Source organism: Sebastes umbrosus, chromosome 7, assembly GCF_015220745.1.
Source record: "Sebastes umbrosus isolate fSebUmb1 chromosome 7, fSebUmb1.pri, whole genome shotgun sequence".
NCBI lineage: Eukaryota > Metazoa > Chordata > Actinopteri > Perciformes > Sebastidae > Sebastes > Sebastes umbrosus.
The window spans coordinates 11,764,603-11,792,501 of NC_051275.1; the positions used below are offsets into that span (position 1 = coordinate 11,764,603).

The following is a 27,899-nucleotide window of genomic DNA, read 5'->3' on the forward strand; positions in this document are numbered from 1 at the left end:
TTTTAATCTCGCCTTAAATCTTTAGGAGAGGTCTTTGTATAAGCTTTCCTACTTCTCCTGCATAGGCTTTTATTTTGAAGCCACGTACATGTGAGTATATGTAGGTGGACGTGTGTTTGTATATGAATGTCTCTGTATATATACATATCATATATTTTATAATCTTTATATTTTTATGTGTAACAAATAAATAAAATAAGTTCTCATTAATATTATCTGACATGCAGTTAAGTACATCTTCTATTCCAATGTATTGACAGAGCACAGTATTTCATTACCATTCAAGCAGGTTATAGTGGATACAGTATGTCAAGCACTTTCATTGATCCGGTCATGAATACTGATCGTACTGACACAAAATGGACTGTGGGAGTGTGAAGCCTCGATCGATTCACTGCTCATTAACTGACTCCTTCCTCAGGTTGCTCATAGGAGTAAACACTGTCTATTGTAGTTATACTATATTATAGTTTGCACAATGTGGCGTTAATGTCTTATATGGGCTTTTCTTTGCTAATGTTTGCGACTGAACTTTTAGCTCAAGTTGTATCGTAATGAGTTAAAAGAAACATTCCTTCACACTGCAGGCGAAAAAAGCAAACGCACAGTGAAATATAGGTCATGTTTCTCTGCCACGGGCCATTTCAGGTCCCTAGAATGTTAAGGGGGAAAAAATACTTGTGTGTAAACGGATGCCAAGGGCCAGGTGCTGGCATTTCAAGTTTTTGAAATTGCTTTAATAGCGGATAGATTTACACGCGTAACCAAGGGGAATGCGGTGTAACAACACCGCAAATAAACCCCTGTAATGGCTTTTGTGACTTGTCCTTTTCAATTTCGTACGGGTCTGGGGTTTGAGCCAGCCTTCAGGCGTCACCGTTCTGAAGAGCCCGTCTCCGAGGCTGCGGCTCTGGCAGCTGCTGCGCTGACTGAAGCCTGTGCTGCATCTCATCGGCAACGGCCATCCGATGATGATATAATGCACTTTCATGAATCTCTGAGTCATGACCTTCACAGGCTATCAGCAGGTCCAGCAGAGAAAGAGACAATAGTGATGATGTCAGAGGGGCGTGGTGACCAATCCCTGCCTTAAAAAAGGTCCAGAGGTGATGGTGAAAGGACAGACAGGGATGGCAAACCGCTGTTAGTGTAAACACACAAACACAATGGAGTCGCCTCCACCCTGCTGCTACTCTCTCTTATCTGTCTTGACTAACTGCTGTCTCTTCCTGGCCCGCTCAGCTTGGCGATGCCCTTTCTCACCGATGTTTTCGGTGTTCTGACAGAGTTAGGAGGCCAGAAAAGTAGAAAAAAAGATCCTCTTTGTCCCTTTTTCTCTGCTGCCTGCACTCACCCAGTGTGCTGAGAAGTACACGCCCACGTAGTGTCCCTCCAGAGAGCTGATGTCTGTTGTCTGCCTGTTGTTCCGGAGCAGAGGCCCTGCCACCACCTCCGCAAATGGCTTCGGCCCCCAGGGGAACTCCAGGCCTGGGAGAGGGTATGACGGGTATAGGGGGGCAACGGGAAGGGATGGATGGGAAAGAAAAGAATCAGAAAAAGAAAGATAAGGATGTGCTATGCAACCTGCTCTCTGGAGATGCAACGGTGCTTTGAGCTAAGTGCTAACACCACCATGCTCAGAATGACAACATGCTGATGTTTAGCTTGTATAATACTTGCCATGTTCAACATCTTAGTTTAGCGTGCTAATAATAATTAGTTGAGGCTGATGGAAATGTCATTTGTTTTGCAGATATTTGGTCATAAACCAAAATACCAGACAAATTCAAATTTTGACCTGATGATGGCGCTACATGAAAAGTCAGGAGATCGGCAAAGTTATTACAATTTATCCTGAGGGGAACATGAATGTCTGTACAAAACATCATTGCAATCTATCCAATAGTAAAATATTTCAGTCTGGACCAAAGTGGTGGAACAACCGACCAACACCATCCATAGAGCAGTTTAAAAACATTTTTAAGGTAAGTTGAAGAACCAGAGTAGGGCTGCAACTAACAATTATTTCATTATTGATAAATCCAGAGCTGCTTAAAGTGGGGCCCGTGGGCCAAAGTTCGCCCGCCATAAGGTTTAATTTGGGCCGCCAGATGTTTCTAGTGATTTTCTTCTTTTAAATTTAAAAGACCCGAAAGGATTGCCGGCGATCCCGACAAGCTTTACTGTCTTTCGCAGGCATTAGCACGCTTTTTTTTAGAGCTAGAATGAAGATACTGGTATCATATGAAACTAGAAAACTTGGTAACAATGTCATACTAGCTCGTCAGGAAGGAGGCTAAATAACGCTCCAAAGTTACGCTAAATTTTGTCGAGGAAAAACTGGCATGGCGATTTTCACAGGGTTCCCTTGACCTCTGACCTTAAGATATGTGAATGAAAATGGGTTCTATGGGTACCCACGAGTCTCCCCTTTACAGACATGCCCACTTTATGATAATCACATCCAGTTTTTGGCAAAAAATATGCCGTTTTTTTTTTATATAGTATAAATGTGTTATTTTTCGCCTATTCTAAAATGGTGTGTTTGAATATTTCTGCATACTGGGGTCCCTAAACAGTTTTGGAATTGCATAAATTGGGTATGACTGGAAATGAGCCCAAATGTATTCAGCAGGTGGGTTTTAATGGGTTAAATATGTAAAAGCTAAAAGAATATTCAATTAGGGGAACTTGTGATCCTAGTACCATTCAGCATCTTAACAATACAATACAATATAATAGGTGTATGCTTTTGGCCTGTGGCCCACCATGAAGTTCCAGTTTTGGCCCTCCAAGGGAAAAGGTCTGGGCACCCCTGGATTATCCGGTCAAATACTTTCTCGATTAAACGTTTTCCCAAAGTCCAAGGTGACGTCTTCAAAAGTCTTGTTTTGTACGACCAAAAGACCAAAGATATTCAATTCAAAGTCGTAGAAGACAAAGGAAACCAGGAAAATATTCACGTTTGAGAAGTTGCAACCAGATCATTTTGGCTTTTTTTTTTTCTTAAAAAAAAAAAAGACTCAAAACAATTAATAGATTATCAAAATATTTGTTTCTGTCAATTGCCTGATCAATTAATCCACTAATCATTGCAGCTGTGTCTGTGTCATGGCTGGTAGATAACAAAGAGTCATGTGTTCTTGTCACGTACAGGGTTACATTACTTACAGGCTTCCTTTCTCACACCTGCAACTGGAAATACACACTGGATTCAAAATATGGTTTTAATGATGACTGAAAGCCATGCCTCTCGAGCAAATGAAGGTTACCAGAAATACTTCCCTCCCGCTCTCCTTCACACTTTTTCATTTCCTTTTCAAGGTGTCTTCATTGTTACCGTCGAGCTCTAGAGATGCATTCGGTGCAGCCGAATTAAAAAGGAGGCAATCATAAATAAAACCTTGTATGGCTGGTTTCATAATGGGCTCTTTATGCGAGCGTGGTTGTCTAGGGCTTCATTAGGCGGCAATGACACGTCTGCGCCGCGCTGACACAGCCTTTTATTGTTGTCCTGATTGTAAAAGTGCACTCCATCTTTGCGCTGCAGGCTAGTCTGCCCGCCACTCAAGTCGGGCCTTTCATGGAGAGTGAAAGGCAGAGGGCCCTGAATCGTTGGCTCGCCCCTCCCAGTCTCGATGTATGGCAAACTTTTACTGGCCTTTTCCTCTTTCAAAACCGAAGCTGAATCGATTTGTCGCGTCAGGAACTGCTCTCAGTCTGCCTCTCAAGTAGCATGAAGATCAAAATGTCGAATAAAACTAAAATGTGAGCCTGTTAAGTGGTAAGCATTGTCAGAAAATTGAGGTATAATCAAGTGCCTGTGTCCATATTTGCTACTCCAGTCCAGAGATTAATCTGTTCTCCAGCCACAGAACAGTTTGGAAGAACAGTTAATGAATCATGGATAATTCTGCAGGCCCCGACTGGCTTTCATTAAAACCAAGCGGCGGAATCTGTCACAACCCTCATGTGAAATCCATTCTGCTTCACCGCTGCGCTGCCATAGAGCCGCTATTCTCCCTTCTCACATGACTAATGGCACTTCTTTCACGCTGACCTAACAGGGTGTTAAAATATTGAGATCTTCACAGCCACAGAGGACGTCCTCTGCTCAGGGAAAGGAATGCAAGTTCGTTCTTGTTAATTCTCTGTCTCCACTTCAAAGTGCAGAAATTATAGGGTTTCGCAGATGAGGGAGTGAGACGCGGACACGCTATGATATTCACGCGGCACCATAATTACGTTTGCAGCATCGGCATAAACGAGGGGGGGGGGGAAAAGTTATTGCAAAAATGTTTTAGCCAAATGCTGAATGATGTCTGCAGTATCTCCGCAGGGAACTCTGAGCAGGTAAACATCATTACAGAGAATGAGTGTGTGTGTGTGTATGCAGGTATGACTTCTGTACTTGTTTACATCTTGGTTTATTTCCATTTCCGAAGTTTATCTCACTCATTTTATGTTGTGTAACTACAACACACTGTGGTAAATTAGATTGGAATAATATTATGTTGCACTGTTGCAGAGTTTTATTATCATTACTCCAATTGTTATTATTTTAATTTCACCCACAGCACTGTAACATTAAGTGTTTTTCCCCTCTGTATTTTTAATGAACACATTGAAAATGTGCATAAAAACAGGTCGAGTTGAAATGGTAGATGGTAAATGGTTAAAAGAAAACTAAAAAAAGCAAGCACATTAATGCACATTATCTATTACATTTAAGTTGCTCATTCATGCCCCCTTGCCTCGGGGGAATTTTTCCTACCTGCTGTAGTTTTATAGGGGACAGGTGCAGGACTGTGTATTGGCAAGAATCTGGCGATACAATACGTACCATGATACAGAGGCAATATTATGCGATTAGGGCTGTCAAAATGTCCGCAATAATAATGAGTTAACGCCAATTCATTTTAACGCCACTAGTTTCTTTAATACAACCATGTCATACTAGCTTGTTGCAAACGAGGTTAAATAACACTCCAAAGCTAAACTTTGGGGAGGAAAAACTGGCATGGCCATTTTCAAAGGGGTCCATTGACCTCTGACCTCAAGATGTGTGAATAAAAATGGGTTCTATGGGTACCCACGAGTCTCCCCTTTACAGACATGCCCACTTTATGATAATCACATGCAGTTTGGGGCAAGTCATAGTCAAGTCAGCACACTGACACACTGACAGCTGTTGTTGCCTGTTGGGCTGCAGTTTGCCATGTTATGATTTGAGCATATTTTTTATGCTAAGTGCAGTACCTGTGAGGGTTTCTGGACAATATTTATCATCGTTTTGTGTTGTTCATTTCCAATAATAAATATATACATACATTTGCATAAAGCAAGCATATTTGCCCACTCCCATGTTGATAAGAGTATTAAGTACTTGACAAATCTCTCTTTAAGGTACATTTTGATACAGATATTTTAATTGATTGACAGCCCTAATTGCAATATATTGCGATACTGTAGCAAGGTGATATATCGCGATTCTTTAAATCTAATTTTAGGGAAAACTGTCATAGTATAAAGAACACACCACCATATGTATAAAATCTGAGTAAAACAAGTTGACTTTGGTTATGCAATCAGAACAGTGGGATCTTTATTTGCCTTTATCACAGCCCCTGTAACATCCAACATCATAGCACTACTTTAATAGGGAACATACACTGAGAGGGCACATCTCTTTGCCAATTAAATAAAGTATCTTTGCATTTAAACTATTAATTAAAAATCAATAGTGTTTTAGAAGGCTGAAGGTTGAAGAAGGCTGTTTGTGCCGATACGAGTGGGTTGTAACACATCTTAATATGTGCCAGCATTGTCTATGTTTTTAGTATTTCACAATGAAATAGCCGTCTGATTAAAGGCTTTTTAACTTTTTTTGCGGGAAGAGTGCCTGCTTTAGTGTTTTAGAGTGTTTTTGAGAATTGATTCAGTATCACAAAAAATATTGCAATATTTTCAATATTCAATATTCAATATTTTCTTACATCCCTAGGTGTAACAGTAAAGCAGAAAGTCTGATGTGAACCCAGAGCGAGGTCGGCAATTTGAGTGTGTTCCTGTCTTCCCGTCTTGTTGGTGTTGATTAAAGAGACTATTCAAGGAGAAGCAGTATCCTGTCTATCACCCCCACAGAGACTGAAGAATGCTGCCCACCAAGAATTCAGGGTTACACAGGTTTGACAGACAAAGTGTGTGCGAGCTTGATCTCTGCTGTTCTTGTCCTTTTGACCCTCTTCCTATTACCTCATTAAACTGTGATTTTTTTGGGGGGGTTGATGGGTTGGTGGTTTGGGGTTAACCATTAAGTAAAGAGGATTAAGGTCAGAGTTTGAGGTCAGAGCAGATAAAAATAAATCCTCTAATAATATACCACAAGTCCATGTGTGTGGCTGCCGATCTCACCTTTAGGGTCATCTCTGACCACCAGTAGACCATTTCGACACACCACCTTCCCCGTAGCTGCGTCCACAAACACCAGAGATGGGATGCTGGTCACTTTGTACTTGTTCCACAGCTTCATCTGGGAAGAGAAAAAGATGAGAGGAGAAAAAGGTTTAATGGAAACGTTCATATTTATTTCAATATCGGAGCTGGAAAAACTGTTTAACCCAGTCTAAAATGTCTTCGGTGCAGTTTGTTCATCTGAAATACTGCAGTATAAACGAAACAAATGTCAACTGAGATGTACTTTATAGCACAAACACTCTCTGCTGTTTAAAGGAGACTCAGGAGACCAGGAGGTAGAAGTGCAGTCAGCCCTGAGGTGAATTAGCAGAGGGGTGAGAAGCAGCACTTTAAAAAGAGGCTGAGCTGGAGCAGACTCATGCTGTCCCTGCTGTGTCATGAATAAGAGTAAAAGCAGCTGAACTACTTTTTGCTCTGCAGTAAAGGAGAAATTTCGGAATCTTTCTCAAGTGTCGAGCGCTGTGAATAATTGGAGCTTCTTTGGGGTAGACAAGTCAAGCTTCCACACGCATTTATGAGCGCCCACTGGCCTTAAATTTAATCATAATAAATGAGTTGATATGAATACGGCCTCATAAAGTCAGAAACGATCCTTTATAGCCAGAAATCTGTGCATGAACCGACGCTATTTATAGAGTTCAGCGATCGGCGTGGTCCTTAACATCAAAGAGCAGATGAAGCATTTCACATATCTGAGACTCGCTTTACATATCAGAGGGAAGAGTCCTACGCTGTGAATAGAAAATAGCCGTGTCTTGTAAAGAGCGGGAATCGGCACAGTGTAAATGTTGCTGCTTCAGCAAGTGCAGAAGAAGAAGGAGAAGAAGAAGAAGAAGAAGAAGAAGAAGAAGAAGAAGAAGAAGAAGAAGAAGAAGAAGAAGGGGATCCCTCGCATTAAATCCCACACCAGCTCAGAAAATTCAGGCAGGAGAACGAAAGCGAGACACATTGTCTCCAGAAGACTATGGCGTCTTCCTCTTATTTAACTTATATACTTCAGGTTCTGACCAGTTTATTGCATCAATATTGCCAAAAAACATGTTTAACACTGAACCATTCAATTTATTACCTGCTGTACCTAGCCAAACACTTAAGCACCCATATAGTATAAATGATTTGCACTGTCTGGAGTTATCCTAACAGGTTGTGTGCCAAATGAAGTGAGCACTGCTTTTCCTTGCGACTCGGTGAAGTAAGCCTGGAGTTCGGTTACAGGTTGTTGCTCTTTCTGTGAAAACAGTGAGCAGGAGACGAGCATAAAACACTGAATAAGAGAGAGGAAAGCTTGCACGGTGTATGTTTTACTCATATTGTGTCCTCTTTGCACATAGAGGTCAACCGCAGGCCCTTCTTCTGACAGCAGGTCAGACGGGTCCATCCCACGGACAAGACGACCCGGAGCCTCCCGACAATGTCGGTCTGGAAGTCCCTCAAAAGCGAAGACTTCAGCGTCTGCCACAGTCAACAGTTTTACCACACTCTCCACGCTGCTCTGGAAACTCAATCTGGGCTCACAAATTGATGGGGTTTAGGGGCATTAACTGTGACCGTCTCCGAAAGCGAACGTGCCCGACGCTGCCTCTGCAGCCATTTCGCTCAGGCCGCCTGCTGCTGCTGCTGTCATCTGGAGGCTGATGATGTGAGATTGAGAGCCGGATTTAGCCGAGAGAGTGTGAGGGAGGGACACAAGAGAATAGAATAAAAAAGCAGAGTGATGGGGTGTTTGGTTCTGTACTCAAATGTCAAGACATGTATTCCATGTCGAGGCCCAGAGGCACACTGAGGTTATATGATTTTGAAAACATGGCTAAAAATAGAAACCACACTACATCCTACTAAGATCATATTAAGTTAATTGAAGCGCAGGGATCTTATTTTAAGAGTAGAGGAAGATGTGCACCGAATCTAAGGCTTTTAATGTCGTTTCAGTGCTCTCATACTGCAGCATCAAGAGAGCAGCTGAGAGATTCGTGTAGCAACCTCAGAGGCAGAACCAATTCCTCCTCTTTGTCTTGCCACTAATTTACTGCATCCTCGAATCATGTCTGCCTGGTGATTTGGCTGCAGATCAGAGTAGCCCCGGATGCTAAATCCTCCGAGGGTTTAGATCTGCCTTTTAGAAAGGAAGAGCTGTTATGATTTCAGGGAAGGGAGATGACTGACCTTGTAACTACAAAAGCGACATGTCCCGGAGTCTGTCACAAACAAACGCCAAATGGATTTCAGCATCTTGAGAGATTCATCGTGCATGGGTTGGGGGTGGAAGGAAGAGGGGGAATCTCACACTTGTCACAGCCGAGTGTCGAGTTTTTATTGTACTTGTAAATCCAAAAATGTTCCTCAAAAACACAGAAGACAATAGTTCCCACAATAACAGCGTCGTCCTCCTCCTCGTGAATAGAAAACATGAGGATCACATACCACAGAGATCCATTTCCCCCAAAACACGGTTTCATTGTTGAGAGCCGCAGGCTGTCTATTATAGCTGAGACAATAAATACAGAATGTGACATGATGATACTAAAAAACACACATAAATCACACTGTTTCTCAACCCCTGGGTTGGGAAACAGCTTATAGAAGTTGTGTTATGGATATGTTTTGTGATCTTGTCGGGTTTTATTAGTTTGTAACAGGATGATCAAAGTGTTTTCTTATGAGCTGCTGTATGTAGAGCGGATTAGATTAAAGGAATAGTTTGGGGAAATACTTTTGCTTATATATATATATATATATATATATACACACATATACATACATTCTGTAATATATCTGTAAACTAAAACCAGCAGCTAGCTAGCTTAGCTGTTTGTACGATGCTGGTAGTCGGATTTTGTTACCTCTGGACGGAGCCAAGCTAGCTTTTCCCTCTGTTTCCAGTCTTTATGCTAAGCTAAGCTAAGCTGGCTGCAGCTTCATATTTCGTGTGCAGATGTGAGAGCGGTATCAATCTTCTCATCTGACTCTCAGGAAGAAAGCGAATAAGAGTATTTCTCAAAATGTCAAACTATTCCTTTCTAATTAATTGCCAACTTTTTGAATAATGGATTACTTTTTTTTTCATTTATCAATCAAAAACTCCAACCACTTCCCAGCTTTTCAAATGTGAGGATTTGCTACTTTTCTCTGTTTGATGTCATTGTAAACTGAAAATATTTGGGTTTTTGATTGCTGGTCGGACAAAACAAAACATTTGAAGATGTCACCTCGAACAGTGGGAAACTGTCATTTTCATTATTTTCTGATATATTCTAGACAAAATGATTAATTGACAAAATATTCTGAAGAATAATCAATTATGAACATAGTTAGGTGCAGCCCAAGCTGGTCTTTTTACTGATTTAAAAGGTAAAGGTTACCAAGTGTAAAACCGTGGCAACACCGTTCACCTTGCTCAGAGGCCATCCTTACCATAATAACACTACTATAGGAGCAACGGAAGTCAGATGGCTGCTGGCGGTACCGCGGTTTTGCATTCTGCGGCTCACGTTACTGTTTCACAAGCGTGTCGGAGAACTATGGTAGCCTTCAGGTAACGTAAAAATCCGGAAAGCTCTCCATTGTTTGGTTTGTCCCTTCTGGGCTACTGTACAAACATGGTGGAGCAGCATGGCGGACTCCTTGAAAAAGACCCGCTCCCTATATAGATATGAAGGGCTCATTCTAAGGTAACGAAAACACAACGATTCTTAGTTTCAGGTGATTATACACTAATGAAAACATGGTTATGAATATTATATTCCATTTCTGCTAATAGATCCCCCACAATGTTACACACTGTTCCTTTAAAGGTTTCTGTTGGAGAAATGTCAAACATTCTGTCCAGCAGAGCTATGTCACATACAAACTGCTCGCAGATTGTATTCACTGCATCAAGATTGCATGTTGCCATCCCCCATTCTCAACGGGTCCTCTATTCATTATCAATATCAACAGAGTGTGTAACTATATAGCCGAGCAGGAGGCCATGGCTATATAGTTACACACCGGTTTAAGGATGCCAATAACCCCTGTAGAGAGCCCACCGACTGTTAAGACTCCAGGGAGAGCTGGAAATCCATACTAACAATCCATTAAGTCTCTTGGACATGCAGACATTAGCCTCACACTACGCCCAGTGCTCATCATACTAATTGGATCACGCATGGCTGCGGATCCATATCCAGAAGAAGAACAAATCAGCCCACTGTGGGGCCGGTAGATCAGTGTGCATGGACACACCAAGGTTGAGAATCTTATCGCCCCACTGATCAAAGAAAATGCTGATTCTTTTTAGATGAGATGGGATCAATGCCTGCATTAATGTACCTGTACCTGTATGTTCTGGACTGAAAAAAAAGAAGGGAAACAAACCCCGTCCAGAGAGATCCACGTTAAATATCATGCGTGGCGATCGCTTTCATGCATCTTTGCACTGTTGCACTTTATAGCAACATTTGGCTCTTTAAAAAAGGAGGTTCGCTTACGTTGAGAACCCCCAACAGATTTGAGCGCTAAAAGATTTGTTCACATCTGCTTCAGCTTTGACCAAGTCCGTTTTAAAGAACCCTTCCAGCCTGCAGTAAAATTCGGCCTCTGTCAGTAACCGGTGGGTCTCGGCAGCAGTGGCTCTGTCTGGTGAGGTGTGTGTCACCCCGTTGAGAGAACTAGAGTGGAAGAAATTTCATCACTCAACGTGCCCAATTTATCATTGTTCGAGCCCTATATCTCCTCACAGATCTGCTTTCACTGGGCCGGTTAGGCCCGAGGCGTCCGCCAGACGCTCCCATCGCTTCTTCATTACAACAGTGCCACTACAAAGGAAAGTCAGCCCTTTACAACGGAGGACATGAGAGGTATCCTGCTGTGATGCTGATAGCAGCACAGTCCTTTATCTTTGAGTATTAGACGAGGGACAAATGGTGATAATCCAATTCTTATCTTGGGAAAAAAAGGGGGGCGCTTAAACCAAATGTTTGTGTCATTCGTTCCATTTCATCCAGATAAACAGCCTTCAGTATTCACAATTCGTAACCGCACAGAGTGGATTTGTGGAATTTAATTTAACCTACGCAGGAATTCTCAATGGCATTTATTATCGGGTACAAAATGTTCCCCATATAATCTTTTTATTCACGTCAGGAGGAATTTATTGCCACAGTTTTACGACGCAGATTGGGAAAAACAAGTAATGTGGGACACGGAGGGGATCATGTTCCAATTTGATTTAAATCTTCAAAAAGGAGGACAGTTTTTCAAAATAAAATCCAATGTTTAAATTCGTACAATGATCTGATAAGTCAGGTGATCAATGGCTTCACCCCATAGACGTTGGTTGTTAATGTGTGAAGCAATTTGTTAGAAGATGGAAGGTTGTCAGTCTGATGGACGGATCACCCTCCCAGCAAGACATGTTCAACAAAAGCGTTTGTCTTTTACTGGGACTTTTTTATTGAGAGTGCCTGCAGGCGGTGTGATCTCTGACCGTAAAGATTTACTGTAGTGGTGAATAGCAGTGGAGAGCAGGCTGGAATGGACTCTTGGTAGGCACACACAGCAACACAAGCTTCTTAAAAACAAAATGAAGCCATCCCCTGTACATGTATAACTTAATCTAGTGCAAATGGATTCAAACTAACATGTTGGTGCAGCAGCAGCAGCAGCAGCAGCAGCTCATTCATCATGTGTCAGGAAGCTCTCAGGTTAAAATCTAAAACATTCTGCATTAGTCTACGGCTGAAGACAGATGAGAAACAACCGCCTCCTGTCTGCTAACTCATTACTAGCTCCCTACATCTCCCGACTACACCGCTGTAACTCCCTTCTGGCTGGGCCCCTGCAGCCGGCTCTGCCTTTACATTCCTCCGTACAGCACCCCGCCTCTGCTCAATCTGCTCCCGAGGTCTCTCAGTAAACTGCCTGTATCCACTTCAAAACCCTGTTGCTGCTCTTCACGGCTACAAAGGGAGCCCTCCCCTCCCGCCTCTTATAGCCGTACTTCAGGCCAACACTACACAGGCTAGTGTGTGTTACTTCGCGCTTCCATCTGCTCTGACCTGGACTATCGCTTTACCCCGCTCAAGAGTCTTCACCGCCGGGGCTCCCCCGGTGGTGAAATACACATCTCAAACCCCGTGACAGCTGCACGGTCGCTTGCCCTTTCTACTATGCAAGACCGATGACCTCTCTCTCTCAATATGCTTCATCTCGCTTTGCATGTGCATGTCATTTTGCACTACATAAACCTCCACAAAAGCTTTCATCTTCAGGGCTTCACTTATTTCTGCACCACATGGTTTTAAAAAATGTTACCCCTTCTTTTTTCCCTTGAGTGTCAGCTATACTCCTAAAATATAAAAAGTACAGGCCACTCACTCCGACCTACTCCGCTGTGCTCATTACAGAGGCTCATCCTGCACTACACATCCATTGTGATGGGTAAATGCACTTCCCGGAAAAATTGTCGAGCTGAAAGGAAAGGACACAGAAGGCCCTCGCATCGTGCCTCTTCAATGCAAAATGCTGCTGCTATCTCATGTATTTTATTAATCCTATAACATTCTCCGGCCGAGCCATTTTTGGTGGTGGATCCTCCATAACGCAGACGGATGGATGGGAGACGCTGGCTAAATTGCTTTTTTTTTTTTTTTTTCTCTCGATAAAGAGGCCCCCCGTTGCCACGGCGACCGCACCCCACCTCCCCACGAAGTCAGGACATGTCACAGAGTGCCAGACACATTGTGGGCTCTTAGTTAATAATTCAGTGATAAATTAACGGTTTTGTGAGGAAAACAGGTGCCAGAATGTCAGAGGGCTTAGGGGAAATAACCCAGCAGAAAATGGGAGAGAGAGAGAGAGAGGGAGAGAGAGGGAGAGGTGTGTGGGTGTTTCCCCCTTCCAGCCTTGTGTGGAGGCACAAAAGCGACCCCCTGAATACAGGCTCTAAATCCAAACTTGGACCCTGTATGGCGAGAAGTTTTTATGTAGTCAAGAACGTAAAAAAAAAAGCAGGGGGGGGATTGTAAAGGAGTAAAAAGCCAGGGCTCAATAGGTATCTGCAGCATTGTCTCTCCACAGGCGTAGGCTGCCCCTGAGGCCTACATTCGGCGGGGCCAAAGGTCAAGACGGCAGGGGGTGCATTCTTCACTCCCAGTGGTGTTTATACCAGTCTGCCTCACATAGACTTACTGTTCTTTATACCTCTCTCCGTCTATCCCTCTTTCTTTATGATGCATCACAAAGAGCAAAGTGTAAACCTATTACACACACACGCAGACCATATCCACACTAATGTGGAAAACATTTTAATTGCATCCTTTTCTCCCCGCTTTTAGTCATCCACACATGCTCAACTGGCACAGTCCTCTAGACATTGATGTGTGATCATCATGTGATTTGAGGCCGTTTGTCATGTGATATATGTGTGAGAATCCTGATTTTGTTCCGTCGTACTCAGTTCTCACGCTTTATCGTTGTCAATAACAATCCAGTGGAAAGCAGCGTGGTGGAGATTGGTTGTCTTGTGCCAGCTAATCAATAGAAAACACTTCAGCAAACGTTTTTTTTTGTGCTTTAGCATGGACTTAAATTAAAAAAAATTACCATTGCTTTGCCTAAGCTCTCTGTTCTTGCACATGTATTACAACGATACAAATTTGTAATAATTGTAGCAATGACTTTTTCATTTCAGATAGTGGTAGACAAAGGCAGGCAGATCATAACCTGCAGATTTTATCAACTGAAGCTAACTAGTTAATTAAGCTAATGTTAGCTTCATAAGTTGGTTGAAAACGCTGTCATCTGATTTTTTAATGTGTTAAAAGAGGGTGAGACGTCATGATTGACAGCTGCGAGTCTCTCTCTTGCTGACAAGCTGTGGCCGCGCTCGGCTCGTGATTGGTGCGGACGGGTGACCTCGATACCGCGGCTCCACTGCCCGATCACTACTGCGCAGACTCTGGCTCCAAAATCTAAAGATGGCAGCTCCCGTTTCCGGGATATTTTGGCTTCACTTCTGTACAGTGGGAGGAACAACGGAAATACTACACAGTGGAATGGGCTTTTTTTTTTCTACATATATAGCTGGCTAATACTAACTGTTGTAATGTTAATGTTAACTCTAATAGTAGTAGTGTCAACGCTTTTTATTATAGTTAGCCAGACAGCAACTTTTCGAAAACATGTGGCTTCAAAACTTTCAACATGTAAAACACCTTTTTCAGATTTACTTTTGTCTGCACAAGTGTCGAAACCAAAAATAGGCAGAAACAGTATCTTTGTATGTGAGAAGTAACTTGTAGCCATGGTAACATCCTTATTCAGGTCAATCTCTGCAAGTCAATCATTAAATTCTGCTGAACTCAAGTGAGCGGTAATGTTTTACCTCAATGCTGTTCACAGCATGACAGGAGCTTGTTGTATGAATATCATGTCATGATTTCTCACTTAGTTGTAACTCACACCTTCTTCTACACCACCACCACCACCATCAGCCTGCATTTCATCAAGTGGAGGCCTGCGGGGTCTAACAGACACGCAGATAGAGACGATATAAAGCTGGTCTGGCTCTGGACCAGCTGGACGTGCTCTATCAGTTACCTTAGCGTGACCCTCCGAGACTGGCATTATACACTCGCAGTCATCTGCCAACTCATGACTTGGAAAGCCCGGTACATTTTTTAGATTTTTTTTTTTCGACGGTGTGCGCCAAAAAGGTAATACAACACACTCAACTCCCTCTCAACTAATCCAATACAGAACAGAGATTCTGGCGTCAAATACGTCAGATACGCATCAGAAAAGCACTTTGTATAGCCTCATTAAATCTCTGCCTCTGCACTTGGGGAATTTCAGGCTATTACATATTAATAATGAGACAAAACACACATTAGAATAAGCCTTTCAGCACAACTTGATTTTTACACATGTGCTTTATACGCTTGCTGCTCAATTAGCTACACTAAGCAAACAGCAGCCGTGCATTAATTCTACCCATGAGCCTCCACATTGCCGTTTCTGTGGTACCCCAGTTTCCTGGAGTGCCTGGCGGAGAGAAGAGCGGTGGGGGGGGGGGGGGGTTGGGTGTCGGGTTCAGACAGCTTCCCTGTTGTGCCCTCTGTTTGACCCCGCATTTAACTCCCACCACTCCTCCTCGCGCTGGAGCCCTGGGAAGTCTCCCAGAGCTGCAGCACAATCCCTGATCCCATCACAACACAACACATTAATATTTATGGAAATTTGAGGGGAACATTTCAGACACATTATCAGCGTTTTGTGCATAATCAGCGCAGCGCTGAATTCTATATACAGCAATCTATCCGACACATCTTTACATTTAGGGGGCTGGTTGGCGCTCCATTGTGTGTTTTGTCTGCGCTCGCAATTTTAGCCAATCTATGGTGAGAAAAAAATAAACTGCACGCATGTAATTCCAGTATGAAACCGATTCATAATGCACATTTAAATGGGGACCATATCATTGCATCCAGGCATTACTGAACAGAAGCAAACCAGACACACAAAACACAGACTACGTGTCAAAATAAAGGCGCCTTTAGACTGTGCGGTAACAACAATCTTACACTGCATATCACATTGTGTGAGACGGGTCTAATAATGTCTTGTGGGCTCATGTTTTCAGTATGTAGTAATTCAATAAACAAAGCTTTGACCATAGTGCCGGCTAATCTATGGATCAAAAAACCTCAGAAAGAGGAGAAAGAGGAGATAGTGAAGCTGGATGGAAAAATAGGAAAAATAAGGAAAAAAAGAAGAAAAATAGGGAAACATGAAATGCTGATTTTGCAAAGAGAGTCTAAAGCACTGACATTACGCTGGCTCAATGGTGCTTTTTGCATCAATTTAAGTCATATTCTGATTGTTTGTAAATGTGGGTTGTAGCAGCAGTCAGAATTTCGGTCGGTGATAAGACTGTTGTCAGGCTATTAAATAGGTGTTATCAGTCGCTATAAGCCTCATAGATGTGGGTCAATATGGGCCTACTACACCCACTAGTAGGTTTTATCATGTTTTCACATGGTAGATCACCAAAAGAGGATATTAAAGAACATGACAGCGACCTCTAGCGACCGTAGTAATTATGACAGGAGCAGAAGCAGAAGTCAGGTGCTGTAGTATAGACAGTGTTAAACTCCATATGGGATGGAGGTCGGGAGGTTTTTCACCCAGGAGACTTGAGTTCGCATAGCATGTGAAACCAACCATGTGTAGTTTTCTTGTAGTTATTTTAACCCAAAATACAATGTTTTCCCTAAACCTAACTAAATAAGTTGTAGTTTTGTTTCCTTAACCTAAAGAAGTTGTAGTTTTATTGCCTAAACCCAAATAAGTTGTAGTTTTATTGCCTAAACCCTAAAAAAGTTGTAGTTTTTTTCCCCTAAACTGAACTAAAGAAGTTGTAGTTTTGTTGCTTAACCTAAAGAAGTTGTAGTTTTATTGCCTAAACCTAAATAAGTTGTAGTTTTATTGCCTAAACCCTAAAGAAGTTGTAGTTGTTTTTTTTGCCTAAACCTAAAGAAGCGTCTTTGTTCGTTCAAAACGTGATTTCATTCAGTTTTACAACATGATATAACGTGTTGACTTTCACTTTCACAACATAGTAGGCGTAATAGGCCCCTAATGACCCACATCTATGGTGCTTATAGCGACTTATAACACCTATTTAATGGCCTGATAACAGTCGAATCGGGTGTTTTTTCACCGACAACACAAAGATTTCCCCATGTCTCTCTCATGATTTTCAACTTTTGTCTGCCCAAAATGGCACAGTGCACACGAGCAATAACACCACCACCGAAATGATTTTACAGTCATCCTCAAAAAGCATGATAGTCTATTTAGATCTTGAGTTATGTTCTGAGCATATCCAATAAAATGTAATATACACAATAAGTGCCATGACATTCCGACAGCATGTACTTGGCAGGGTATATTTTTGGTCCATTTGTGCCCTCCACAGCCAGCGAGGAGCCCCATAAATCACAATGACACCCTGTGTCTGCTCTGCCTCATAAAACAACAGTCCTGACTGAAGTAGCTCTCCCTGGCCTCAGCATGTGAACATATACACAAACAAACACACATCTCCTATATATAGCGCCATATGAGCAATGACAACCACCCTCTGTCCCAGGAAGTCCAACTTCTCACATATTCAAAAGCTTCTTCTGCTGCTGTGGGCCATGATGCACATGATGGGCTGCCTCATCAACGATGGTTCCCATTTCCTGAGGGAAATGCTCTTTCTGCCCATTACCTGAGCTACATGCATCTCTACAGTGACATTTGGTTACATGGTGACACCTTATATCCATCTATTAGCCTGTTCCCTCCTCTAGTCTTACGCTCATTAACAGTCACATCTGTTTGGCTGCCGCTGCAGGCCGGCCCTGTACGTTTTTATAGCCGAGCTGTGCAGCTGGACCCCTCTCGTATCTCGCACAAGCCCCCCCCCCTCACCCACCCGCCCTACTCCATGAACGCCTTATTCTCGGCTTATCCCCACCCCCCCACATCCCCCGACACTTTTCACAGCAGGGGCGACAGATTCAGACTCCCATAAGCTCCCTCTCCAGCAGAATCGGCCCATATTGGCCAGAGACTCTTGGGTACAGATTTCATTTCATCCAGATTAAGTATTGCACAAAACATCATACAAATCAAATATCCATTAAGTCTGGGCCACATGTCTGGAGATGCACTGGGGGGAAAAACCTCAGCAGGCAGGCACACAGTTTCAGTAACCAAAATGCATCTATTTATGCTATTTTAATCGATGAATAACCACTTCATTATGGCTTATAATTAATGCAGGTGAACATTAAAAAAACGGTAAAATGTCTGACAGTTTAAATTTTATCATCGACTCCCACAATTTAATTGGAAGACTGGGGACACTATTTCACTGCATTTACGTCAACCACAGAATGCCTTACAAAAACAGGATTACAAAAAAAATAGCGACAAAGAGTAGATAAAAGGAAACAAAGACAGTGGAAATATAAACGCAATTGAGAGGAGACAGGCAATAAAACAAGACATAAAAGCGCATTATAAAAATGCTTCCCCTGTACAACCGACCTCTGAGAAGTGGTTTAAAAGATGCTACTGATCTGGCTAGCCTCAGCTCTGGCAGAGTGCTGCAGACCTCAGGAGCCTCAACAGTAAAGACCGGGTCACCTTTTGTTATGAGCAGAGTCCTTGGAACAAGCTGTAGTGCTCTGCCAGAGGACCCGAGGCTACGCTCCCCCCTCATAAGCACTTATAAAAAGGTCTGATATGTAGCTCGGAGCCAAACCCCCGCTGAGCCTCAAAATAAACATCCATCAATTTTCTAGATACTTAAGGTCAGGACTGTGGTGGCAGCACAGCAAGCTAAGTGTCTTTTTTTTTCCTCTTACAACTTCCTCCAGCTTCTCTTGGGGGATCTCCAAGAGGCTCCCAGTACAGCTGAGAGACTGAATCAGGTGCCTGAACCACCTCGACTGGCTACATTCAGTCTATCAAAGCAGTGTCATTGTGTCTGCTAAAATCATAGACTGTATATGAAGATGGACGACGCGTCTCCACTTCCTCCCACTGTACAAAAGTGAAGCCAAAGTATCCCGGATACGGAAGCTGCCTTCTTGAGATTTTGACGTCATTTGGAGCCGGAGTCTGCGTAGTAGTGATTGGGGGGCGGAGCCGCGGTATCGAAGTCACCTGCCTCAACCAGTCGTGAGCCGAGCACAGCCACAGCTTGTCAGCGAAAGAGACTCATAGCTGTCAATCATGACGTCTCACCCCCTTTTTATAGCATAAAAATAACTAATTAAAACCAAATTTATCGGAAAAATGAACACTTGAACATACATCAGCATGATAAGAACTACCTAAAATGACAGAAAAAATCTTTGGGAAAAATGTATTTGATGTGTACTTTGACTTTTTAGTTTGGCCCATGTCCCATCCACTAGCATGGAGGAGGCAAGCTTATACTGCAGCCAGCCACCAGGGGGCGATCGAGATGTTTCGGCTTCACTTTTGGGGAGCTGTCATGTTGTCCATCACCAACACCTGAAGTCTGAAGACGTTGCCGTTCAACAACTATAAAATCGGACTCATGGATTGTCCTTGAACGCATCAACAGGGAGTTTTCAAAACAGACTAAAATAAATTACCAAAAACAACATACGTAATGGGGGAAAATAAAGGTGATGACATGTTTATAGTGACTGATTATCTCAAACATGTCTCTGCAGGTTGATTTTCAATGAATGCCTTACTTGCAGATACAAATTATAGTATGCTTTGAAGAATGGTCCGCAGGAAAGTAAAAACATAGTGAATCTGTAGCTAATCTGTTAGCTAAATTCAAGGCATCAGAATGCATCTTGTTTCGTCTTCAATAAGGAATTACAAAAATCATATTATGACTCACAAGCAATGAGTGCCACTAATGATAGATACTGTAGCAACAGTTGTGTGTTTGTTTTTATCCTGAAAGGCTGAGTGATCCCTCTTTCCTGCCAACAAGTTAATAAACACCAGTCTGAAAGCATAGTTACTACATGACTGTTATCGCTTTATTTTGAAAGAGCTGATACGATTTACGAGAGCACATTATTTTCAGAGCTGGCGTGGTCGGATGTGGTGAAACTCAACTAAACACTGGCTTATTCTAGGACACATGCATTGTGCTTTTTCAACACATGATTAGTTAAAAACCTCAAATAAGCACCGTTAAGTCCTTTCCTGTTACATGCTGTTTAAATTGCGGTGTTGAAAAAGGTAACATGAGGGTTTTCTATAATTGTAAACAAACAGTGAGAGTGAGCAAACAGCAGCAACAGAGATGGTGAAAGAAGGGTAAAACAGACAGATGGAGGAGAGGAAGAGACATTAGTGTCAATTTTCAGGGTCACGTCACCCTGGTGGAGGGCTGACTGACAGGGCAGAGAGAGAGCACGGGGTCAAAGTTCAAGCCTTTAATAGCCCGGCTGAAACAGCACAGCCTTCATGTCATCCGTTCACGCCTAACCTCCGTGCAACCCCTGATCCTCCCCGACACCAACGTCTTAAATGTAACTCTCACAAGGAGAAAAAATTACTTTTACATAAACATTCAGTAATCTCCCCACTCAGCACCTTCCCATGTTGTAGACCTGAGGGCCTCTTTTAGTGGGATTTGTCTTGTACACACCTATAAAGACTCTCAAAAGGCAACAAAGCCAAGAATAAAACATAGCTTTTATTTTTTTGCTGAGTGATTTCCATTCAAAGCGAGCCGTCCCAGTGTCTGAGCTTGAAGCTTCCAACTGCATCAAAAAACATGAGCGGCATCAGAGGGAAACTGCGCACTCGGCGGCGTGTTTGTAATTCAGCTCCACAAGCCTGACACACAGATCTGAGGCCTCCCACGGATGCAGGCAGAGGTCGCCAGCCTTCTGCTAAGCCTTGGCTTCCTACGGACTCTCCTGATATCTTATTTCAAGCAGTTGAAGGGCTTTTTAGACGAGATGATGTAATCCTCAGGCACAAATCCTTCCCACTCCATCCAACACATTAATTTACATTGGAAACACTTCAGCCATTGGCAATTAAATACTGCATCAGCGTGATGATGTTTGGTTGAAAGCAATGGCCTCACAGTGGAGACAGGAAGTAAAGGACAATGTGGAGGAAATTACAAGCTTGACATGGATGTAATGTAGCAAATGGTTGGCAAGTGTCTAAGACTAATGAGCCAACAGCACTAATCAGATTTCTTGTTTCTAAGGTACCTCACCATTTAAATTCCTGCAGCCTGTTGCACCAGCACCATGTGTAAATTCAATGGTTTGGTTACAATGTGGGGTTAAAGAGGACCTATTATGCTTATTTTCAGGTGCATACTTGTATTTAGGGTTTCTGCGAGAGAACATGTTTAAATGCTTTAATGTTAAAAAAAAACACATTTTTCTCATACCGGCTGTGCTTCAGCACCCCTTTTCAATCTGAAATGCTCCATTGCCCCGCCCTCCCGAAAAGCCCAGTCTACTCTGATTGGTCAGCTGGTCCATTGTTGTGATTGGTCAACCGAACCTTAAACTCTTTGGATTCCCCTCCAGCTCCGCTCCGCTTTGTTTGAGGGCGTGCCGATCTAGCCGTTATGAAAATGTGTTACTTGGTGACATCACCACGTTATGGAAGAAAAAACGAGACTTCAAGGGAGGCATTTCAGGCAGTTTAGGAGCAGTGTTTCGGTTTCCCTTTGGCATGCACTTTGGGCTTTGTAACTTTGCAGACCATTTACTTCCACATAAAAAAAATATGTAACACACTAAAGGAAATGGAAAAAGCACAAAAGCATAATAGGTCCTCTTTAAATTCGAGGGCCAGTCCTTATTAACTGGTTTCAAGGAACAGTTAAAGATGGGAGAGACTCATGTTAGAGCTGGAGGAAATGTAGCATTTTCCTCGACATCCCTTTGACATTTACAATGACACCGACATACAGACTCAATATTGTGCTGTACAATTACAGTTATTTGGATTGGACGAGGTCAGCGTGTGATTTTATGCTGCATTTGCTCGTTATGGGAATTGCAGACCACTTTGTAACGGTGTTGTAACAAGTGTCGAGTTCCAGAGCCTTTTGTTGATATTGGTATTAAATCTCCCAGACGTCTAATTACGGGGGACTGTGTCCGATCATTCCTGTAACTTTTATGAAACCGATGATCCGACATTCACACCCACTTTACATGCTGTGATTGGCCAGCGATGAGGAGGTGAGAACGGAGCCAGGGTTTGAACTTCTCCCCCTACGCTGTCTTTTTTCAATCTTGACGCAGTTATTTGTAGCACTTGCGAAGAACTGAGTGCAACATGCCAAACTTTAACCTCAATCCTACAGCAGTGTGTTGAGATACTGTACACTGTGTAGTACGGGTCTACTGAAGCGGACTTTGTTTAGAGCAGCTCATAAACAATATATTTCCATGTCTGCAGCTCTGCAAAGACATGATTACCTTGGCTGTCTGAGATGGCAAGACTCTCCTTTTTTTAATTACAGTCCATCTCCAGTGTTTTAAACATTTCAGGCCACACAGCAGAGCAAAGCAAAGCAGAGCAGAGCAGGCCTTGAGATTTGTAATCAGGCTTAACATTTAAAAGGAAGGGAAAACTCTTTTAAAGCCTGCCAATAACCAGGAAGGTAAAGAAAAAAAAACACAGTGTGGCTTTGTGTTTTAAAGATCTGTTCATTCCTTTTTTACAGGCACTGAGAGAGAGCACGAGGGCCGGAGCAACGGATCTTTATTATCTGTATGTTTGTGTTCAAAATCAACAGCATCCTTTGGAGAGCACAACACAATACAAGGCAAACAAACAGATCCAGGACTGAAATTAATGACAGGATTATACTGCTTCCATTACATTTGTAACCATTAGCTCATGGGACCTTTGTAGTGAGTAGAAAATGGAGTCTGGTTCAAAGGTTTGGGAAGGGGTGTCCTTTAGTGCTTGGACTTCCTCCAACAGCTCTCTGGACTCAGCTACAGGAAACCTGCACATAACTGATGCCAGAAACAAAATGGAAGAGGAGGAAGAGGAGGATGAACCTCAAATGACTCTCCTGAGCTGCTAGAGTAAGGAACAAAAACAAAAAAAAATGTATGTTTTACATTCTCATCAGGGATTGACGTGTTTTAAACAATTTAATAAGCGTCTTATATAAGGAAACATGAGGAAACCAAATTTCCTGAGAGCGATCCAGTTTAAAGATAAAGCAAATATGACGTCTTGCTAATAAGAAAACCCTGAATGCATTATTGTGCCGTGCTGGTTTTGAAAAGCTGTCCATGGAAATGTGATTAATGTTTTCCACAAACTCAGAAGAGGAGTTCCCATGAGATTTGAACAGAGAGACAGACATGAAATGAGATTTGCACTTTTGAAAAGTAGTCAAGTTCAGTAATGGCTAACATTAAACTGAGGAATCCGTTGCCAAGGAAGGCCCTCCCATTAATATGAGTCATGGAAGACCACAAGCAGCGGTCATAAAAACGCAACAGCCAACAGCAAAATTAAGTGCCAAAACAAGAAGAGAGAAAAAGGGAGTGAAATGGTTTTTCATGCACCTCCAGAATCGTGGAATAAATCACAATCACCAGCTTTTTTTTTGTCTTCTCCGCAACTGAGCAGCAACACGATCCCTGATCCTGACAGCTAGGATCGAGCTCCACGCAGACACAAAGAGGACACACATGGGTGAGGTGCTGCAGCTCTGCCTGCGTCTGTGGCAGCCAGGAATGTGCAGTGGGTTGACTGGGTTTATAAATAACCGTCAGAAACAGGCAGACACAAAAGGCGCTGCTGTTCTAAGCCGGACCACTCTCGCAGAGCACCCTCTCCGCCCTCCTGGTTACTACCAGCGTCTCACCGGAGCACTTAGCACCAGTGCCCGACCCCACCCACATGTATGTGTGTGTGTCCCTGCAGCTCCAGCATCACCAGCCCTGTTAGGTCTGAATGCAGAAAAGAATAGTCAAAGCAACCTTTAAGAGCAAACAAGGTGGTAGTGTGTGAGGTTGAGTAAGGAAGGAGGGGAGGAATAGCATCCAATTAGGGCAGCAACCTCAATTATTTTTACAATTTCTAGACTTTTTACGATGAATGAATAATTGTTTAGTCCAGTGGTTCCCAACTTTTTTTGTCTGCTGTACCCCCACTGTACAGAAGATGTACAATCCACAGAATCATTTGCTTCCTGTTGTTAATAAGAACCGAAAAAACAAATGACTACTACTAGCCTACTACCAACTCACCGCTTCATCGACACCACTCGTCATGGTCAATGAAAAGAAATCAATTTTAAACAGGGTGTTATTTAACACTATTTATTAGTGGATATTGTTATTGTATTTTTTATACAAATGAACTGTCAGTTTTGTTTTGTACTGGTAGCATTAAGTGTGGCAGAAGCTGGACGTTTGTGTATTGATTACTTTTAGCTATCTTGTTTTAAAAGTGCTGTTGATAACATTGATAACATTCAGCCGCTAGATGTCGCATTCTCCATCCCCCGTTCCATTACATTCACTTCACAACAAGTGGTTGCCAGGCACACAGTTTTTTTTCCCACACTAACTGGCAACTTGATCGTTGATGACAGAGATAACACGTGATACCAACGTCGTTATACTATTGGCTCACAAGCCTCGTTTGAAATGAGAACCAAACGTCAGATATCTTCCACAGAGATAAACAGAACGTTCATTTCGGAACCGTTGTTTTTAAAAAATGATTAATTCACAATCATCATTTTAATGAGTAACTTTCTAAAAGCTCTGTGGAAGTAGTATTTGTTTTAAAAAAAAAATATTTGTCTACATAAAAATGTTATCGACCTTTAACCATTTTATTTTAGCTAACCTCAACCGTTTATCTATTACTTTTAGCTATCTATTTTAACCATTTATAGCTTATCTTTGCTAACGTCAACAGTCTCCAATAGGCTACGTTAAGCTAACTAGCGAGCTAAATTACAGTTAGCTATAACATATTGGATAAATGCAACCAGGGAGGTTTAGTTGATTGCATTTCTTTTGTCAGGGACTGTGTACAAAAACAATTAATTTCATACAAAGAGAAAATATGTATCGTACCAGATTAAGCTACTAGCCAATTTCCATCCACAGTCACTGGCAGGTCAAAGTTTAAACACTGTCAGACCTCGCCAACCGTTTCATGCACTTTCAATTGCAACATATGGGGTTTAGGTGGAGACTCAATATGTGGGAATATACTTTAATAGTAATGTATATGTTTTTCAAATTTGTTGAGCTACTCCACTTTCCACCGGTGACAGCCCCCTCCCTGGGGTACAGAGATACAACCCACCTGACTGGGACCAAACTCCAATACTACATATCAGCTCAAACAGAAAATGAGGTAGTTTTCGGAAATAATGAGACAATGTGTCTGTAAGGATGTGGTTGCATGGCACAATGGCATGAAAAGTGGCAGACAGTCTTTTTTTGAAAAGCAGCGAGTGCTCCTGACTATGCGCTGCGCCAGAGCTGATAGGAACAGATTATGACGAGAATCAATCCGTGCTGCCACATTTACAGCCTTCATCCCTTTTCTCCTGGTTGCCGGGGAGCAGAAGCCTGCTGCTTGCCTGCGCCTGGAGCTCGACCAAGATAGAAATCAGCCTGGTTTTTATCTCCCAGTCCTCTCGTCACCTTTCCAGTCCTCCCTCCCCCTTTTTTTTTTTTTAAATGAAGGACTGTAATGGCATGCATTGAGCCCGCTAGAGAGGCAGGGAATGAGGGGAGGAGGGGTGAAAAGGTGATGGGGCTGCACAATAGCCAGTCACACCGCATTTAAATGCTTTTCTCCGACACACAGTAGAAATGGAAAGTGAGGACGGGGCTGGACAATATGTACTTATGTATGTCCTGTTCTTCGCGCTGTGGAAAATTGGATTGTGATGCCGATTCTGCTCTCTGGCGTGATTTGTCAGTGACACAGTTTTCTCTCAAAAACACCACAAAGAAAATACATCATCCCCAACCAGCTCCATTTTCCCTGGCCAGGATGCAAGGTTCCTCTCCTTTTAGGGCGCTAACAGAGAGAGTCGACAATGACATGGAGGGAAAACGACAGAGACTGAAAAATAGATGCGTCTGCCTCAAATATATCATGTCTGTTAACACCTCAATCCAACGTTTTCCCCTCCTTAAATCAAAGAGAAAAATATATTCCACAGCAAGGAGCCACCTTTTGACATTCACAATCAGATCTCAGTAACATCTATCCTGGGAGGTTCTGTGTTAAGGGTTCAAACAAACAATTTGAATCATCAATTTCGGGCAACCACCTTAAAAGAGAATACGCCTGTAAATGTTAACTTGTGGTGTTTTTGAAAGGACGACTTCATGTTTTCTACACTGGCTGGATGAGACAATGTTTGTAAGGCAATATGTTTTTTGGAGGGGGAATATTTTCTGTCGGAGATTTCCATTTCTTCCTGTGGGTGTGTTGTGACAGCGAGCCAAATGCAGTTATGTGAAAACAGTCAACTTGAGCGAAGTTAAATCACAATACGACGGGAGGAGGGGGGGGGGGGAACTCCCGACTAAACTAAGCCAAACCTCAATGTTTGATGTGATGTATTATCTACCTCCGGCCATTTGGTGGTTCTTTTTCATGCAATTCAAAAAAAACAAAACATGAATGACATGCAACGGCTTCCTGTGGAGGTTGGAAAACGAGGCCTCATATCTTCATCTAAGCTGACTGTGTTCAAACAGGATGATAACCGATTAAAGACTAGAGCAGAAACCATTTGTGAGACATAATCGATTCATTGTTTAAGTTATTTCTCAAGCGGAACATCTGATGGTTCGAGCTTCTTTTTGATTAGACAAAAAAAAGAGCTCTTTCAAGACGTCACCTTGGGTTTGAAGACATCACCTTGAAAAAATTACGATGCACTTTGTTTCTCCATCTGCTGATGTTTTATAGACCAACCTTGTCCATTAATAGTAGGGCTGTCAATCGATTAAAATATTTTATTGCGATTAATCCCATGATCGTGCACAGTTAATCACAATAAGTCGCTCATTTTTTATCTGTTCAAAATGTACCTTAAAGGGAGATTTTAAAGGGGGAAAGTATTTAATACTCTTATCAACATGGGAGTGGGCAAATATGCCTGCTTTACACAAACTGCAGCCCAACAGACAACAACAGCTGTCAGTGTGTCGACTTGACTGACTTGCCCCAAACTGCATGTGATTATCATAAAGTGTCTGTAAAGTCTGTAAAGGGGAGACTCGTTGGTATCCGTAGAGCCCATTTTCAATCACATATCTTGAAGTCAGAGATCAAGGGACCCTTTTGAAATTGGCCATGCATCGCCAAAATTTAGCGCAAGTTTGGAGCGTTATTTAGCCTCCTTTGCGAAATGCTAGTATGACGTGGTTACCAATGGATTCCTTAGGTTGTCTAGTTTCATATGGTGCCAGTATCTCTCTAGCTTTAAAACTGAGCCTGCTACAACCTACGAAAGATTGATTGCGTTAATGTGTTAAAGAAATTAGTGATGTTAAAATGATTTTGCACTAACACGTTAACTTTGACAGCCCTAATTAATAGGGAAAATAATCTGCAGGTTAATCGACGATTAGTCATTGGACAAAAACAAGCACTTTGAACACATAATCTTGGGCTCTGGGAATTAATTAAATAACCCCAAAAAAACAATTAACAGAAGAATCAAAAAATGGTAGATCACTTGTTAAAGGATATTAAGATTACATCAACTTGTTCATCAGGGAGACCATCACACTGCAAACAAAGTTGTCCTTAAATGTTCTTCTTTACACTCGCAGACATTGAGCCCATTTCTTTAACAGGCTCATTCAAAGCGATCGCTGCATTAACGTCAGTGTTTA

At 42.4% G+C, this 27,899-nt stretch overlaps 1 protein-coding gene across 1 annotated transcript in view; it reads right to left on the reverse strand.

The window, feature by feature from the left end:
- The window catches only part of nxn (nucleoredoxin), a 67,417-nt gene that overhangs the window by 11,655 nt on the left and 27,863 nt on the right, over nt 1–27,899 (reverse strand). The window contains exons 2-3 of the mRNA XM_037775801.1: nt 6,415–6,532; nt 1,355–1,488 (exon numbers count right to left, since the gene is read on the reverse strand). Coding sequence (XP_037631729.1) covers nt 1,355–1,488; nt 6,415–6,532 — 252 coding nt within the window. The remainder of the gene's footprint in view (nt 1–1,354; nt 1,489–6,414; nt 6,533–27,899) is intronic.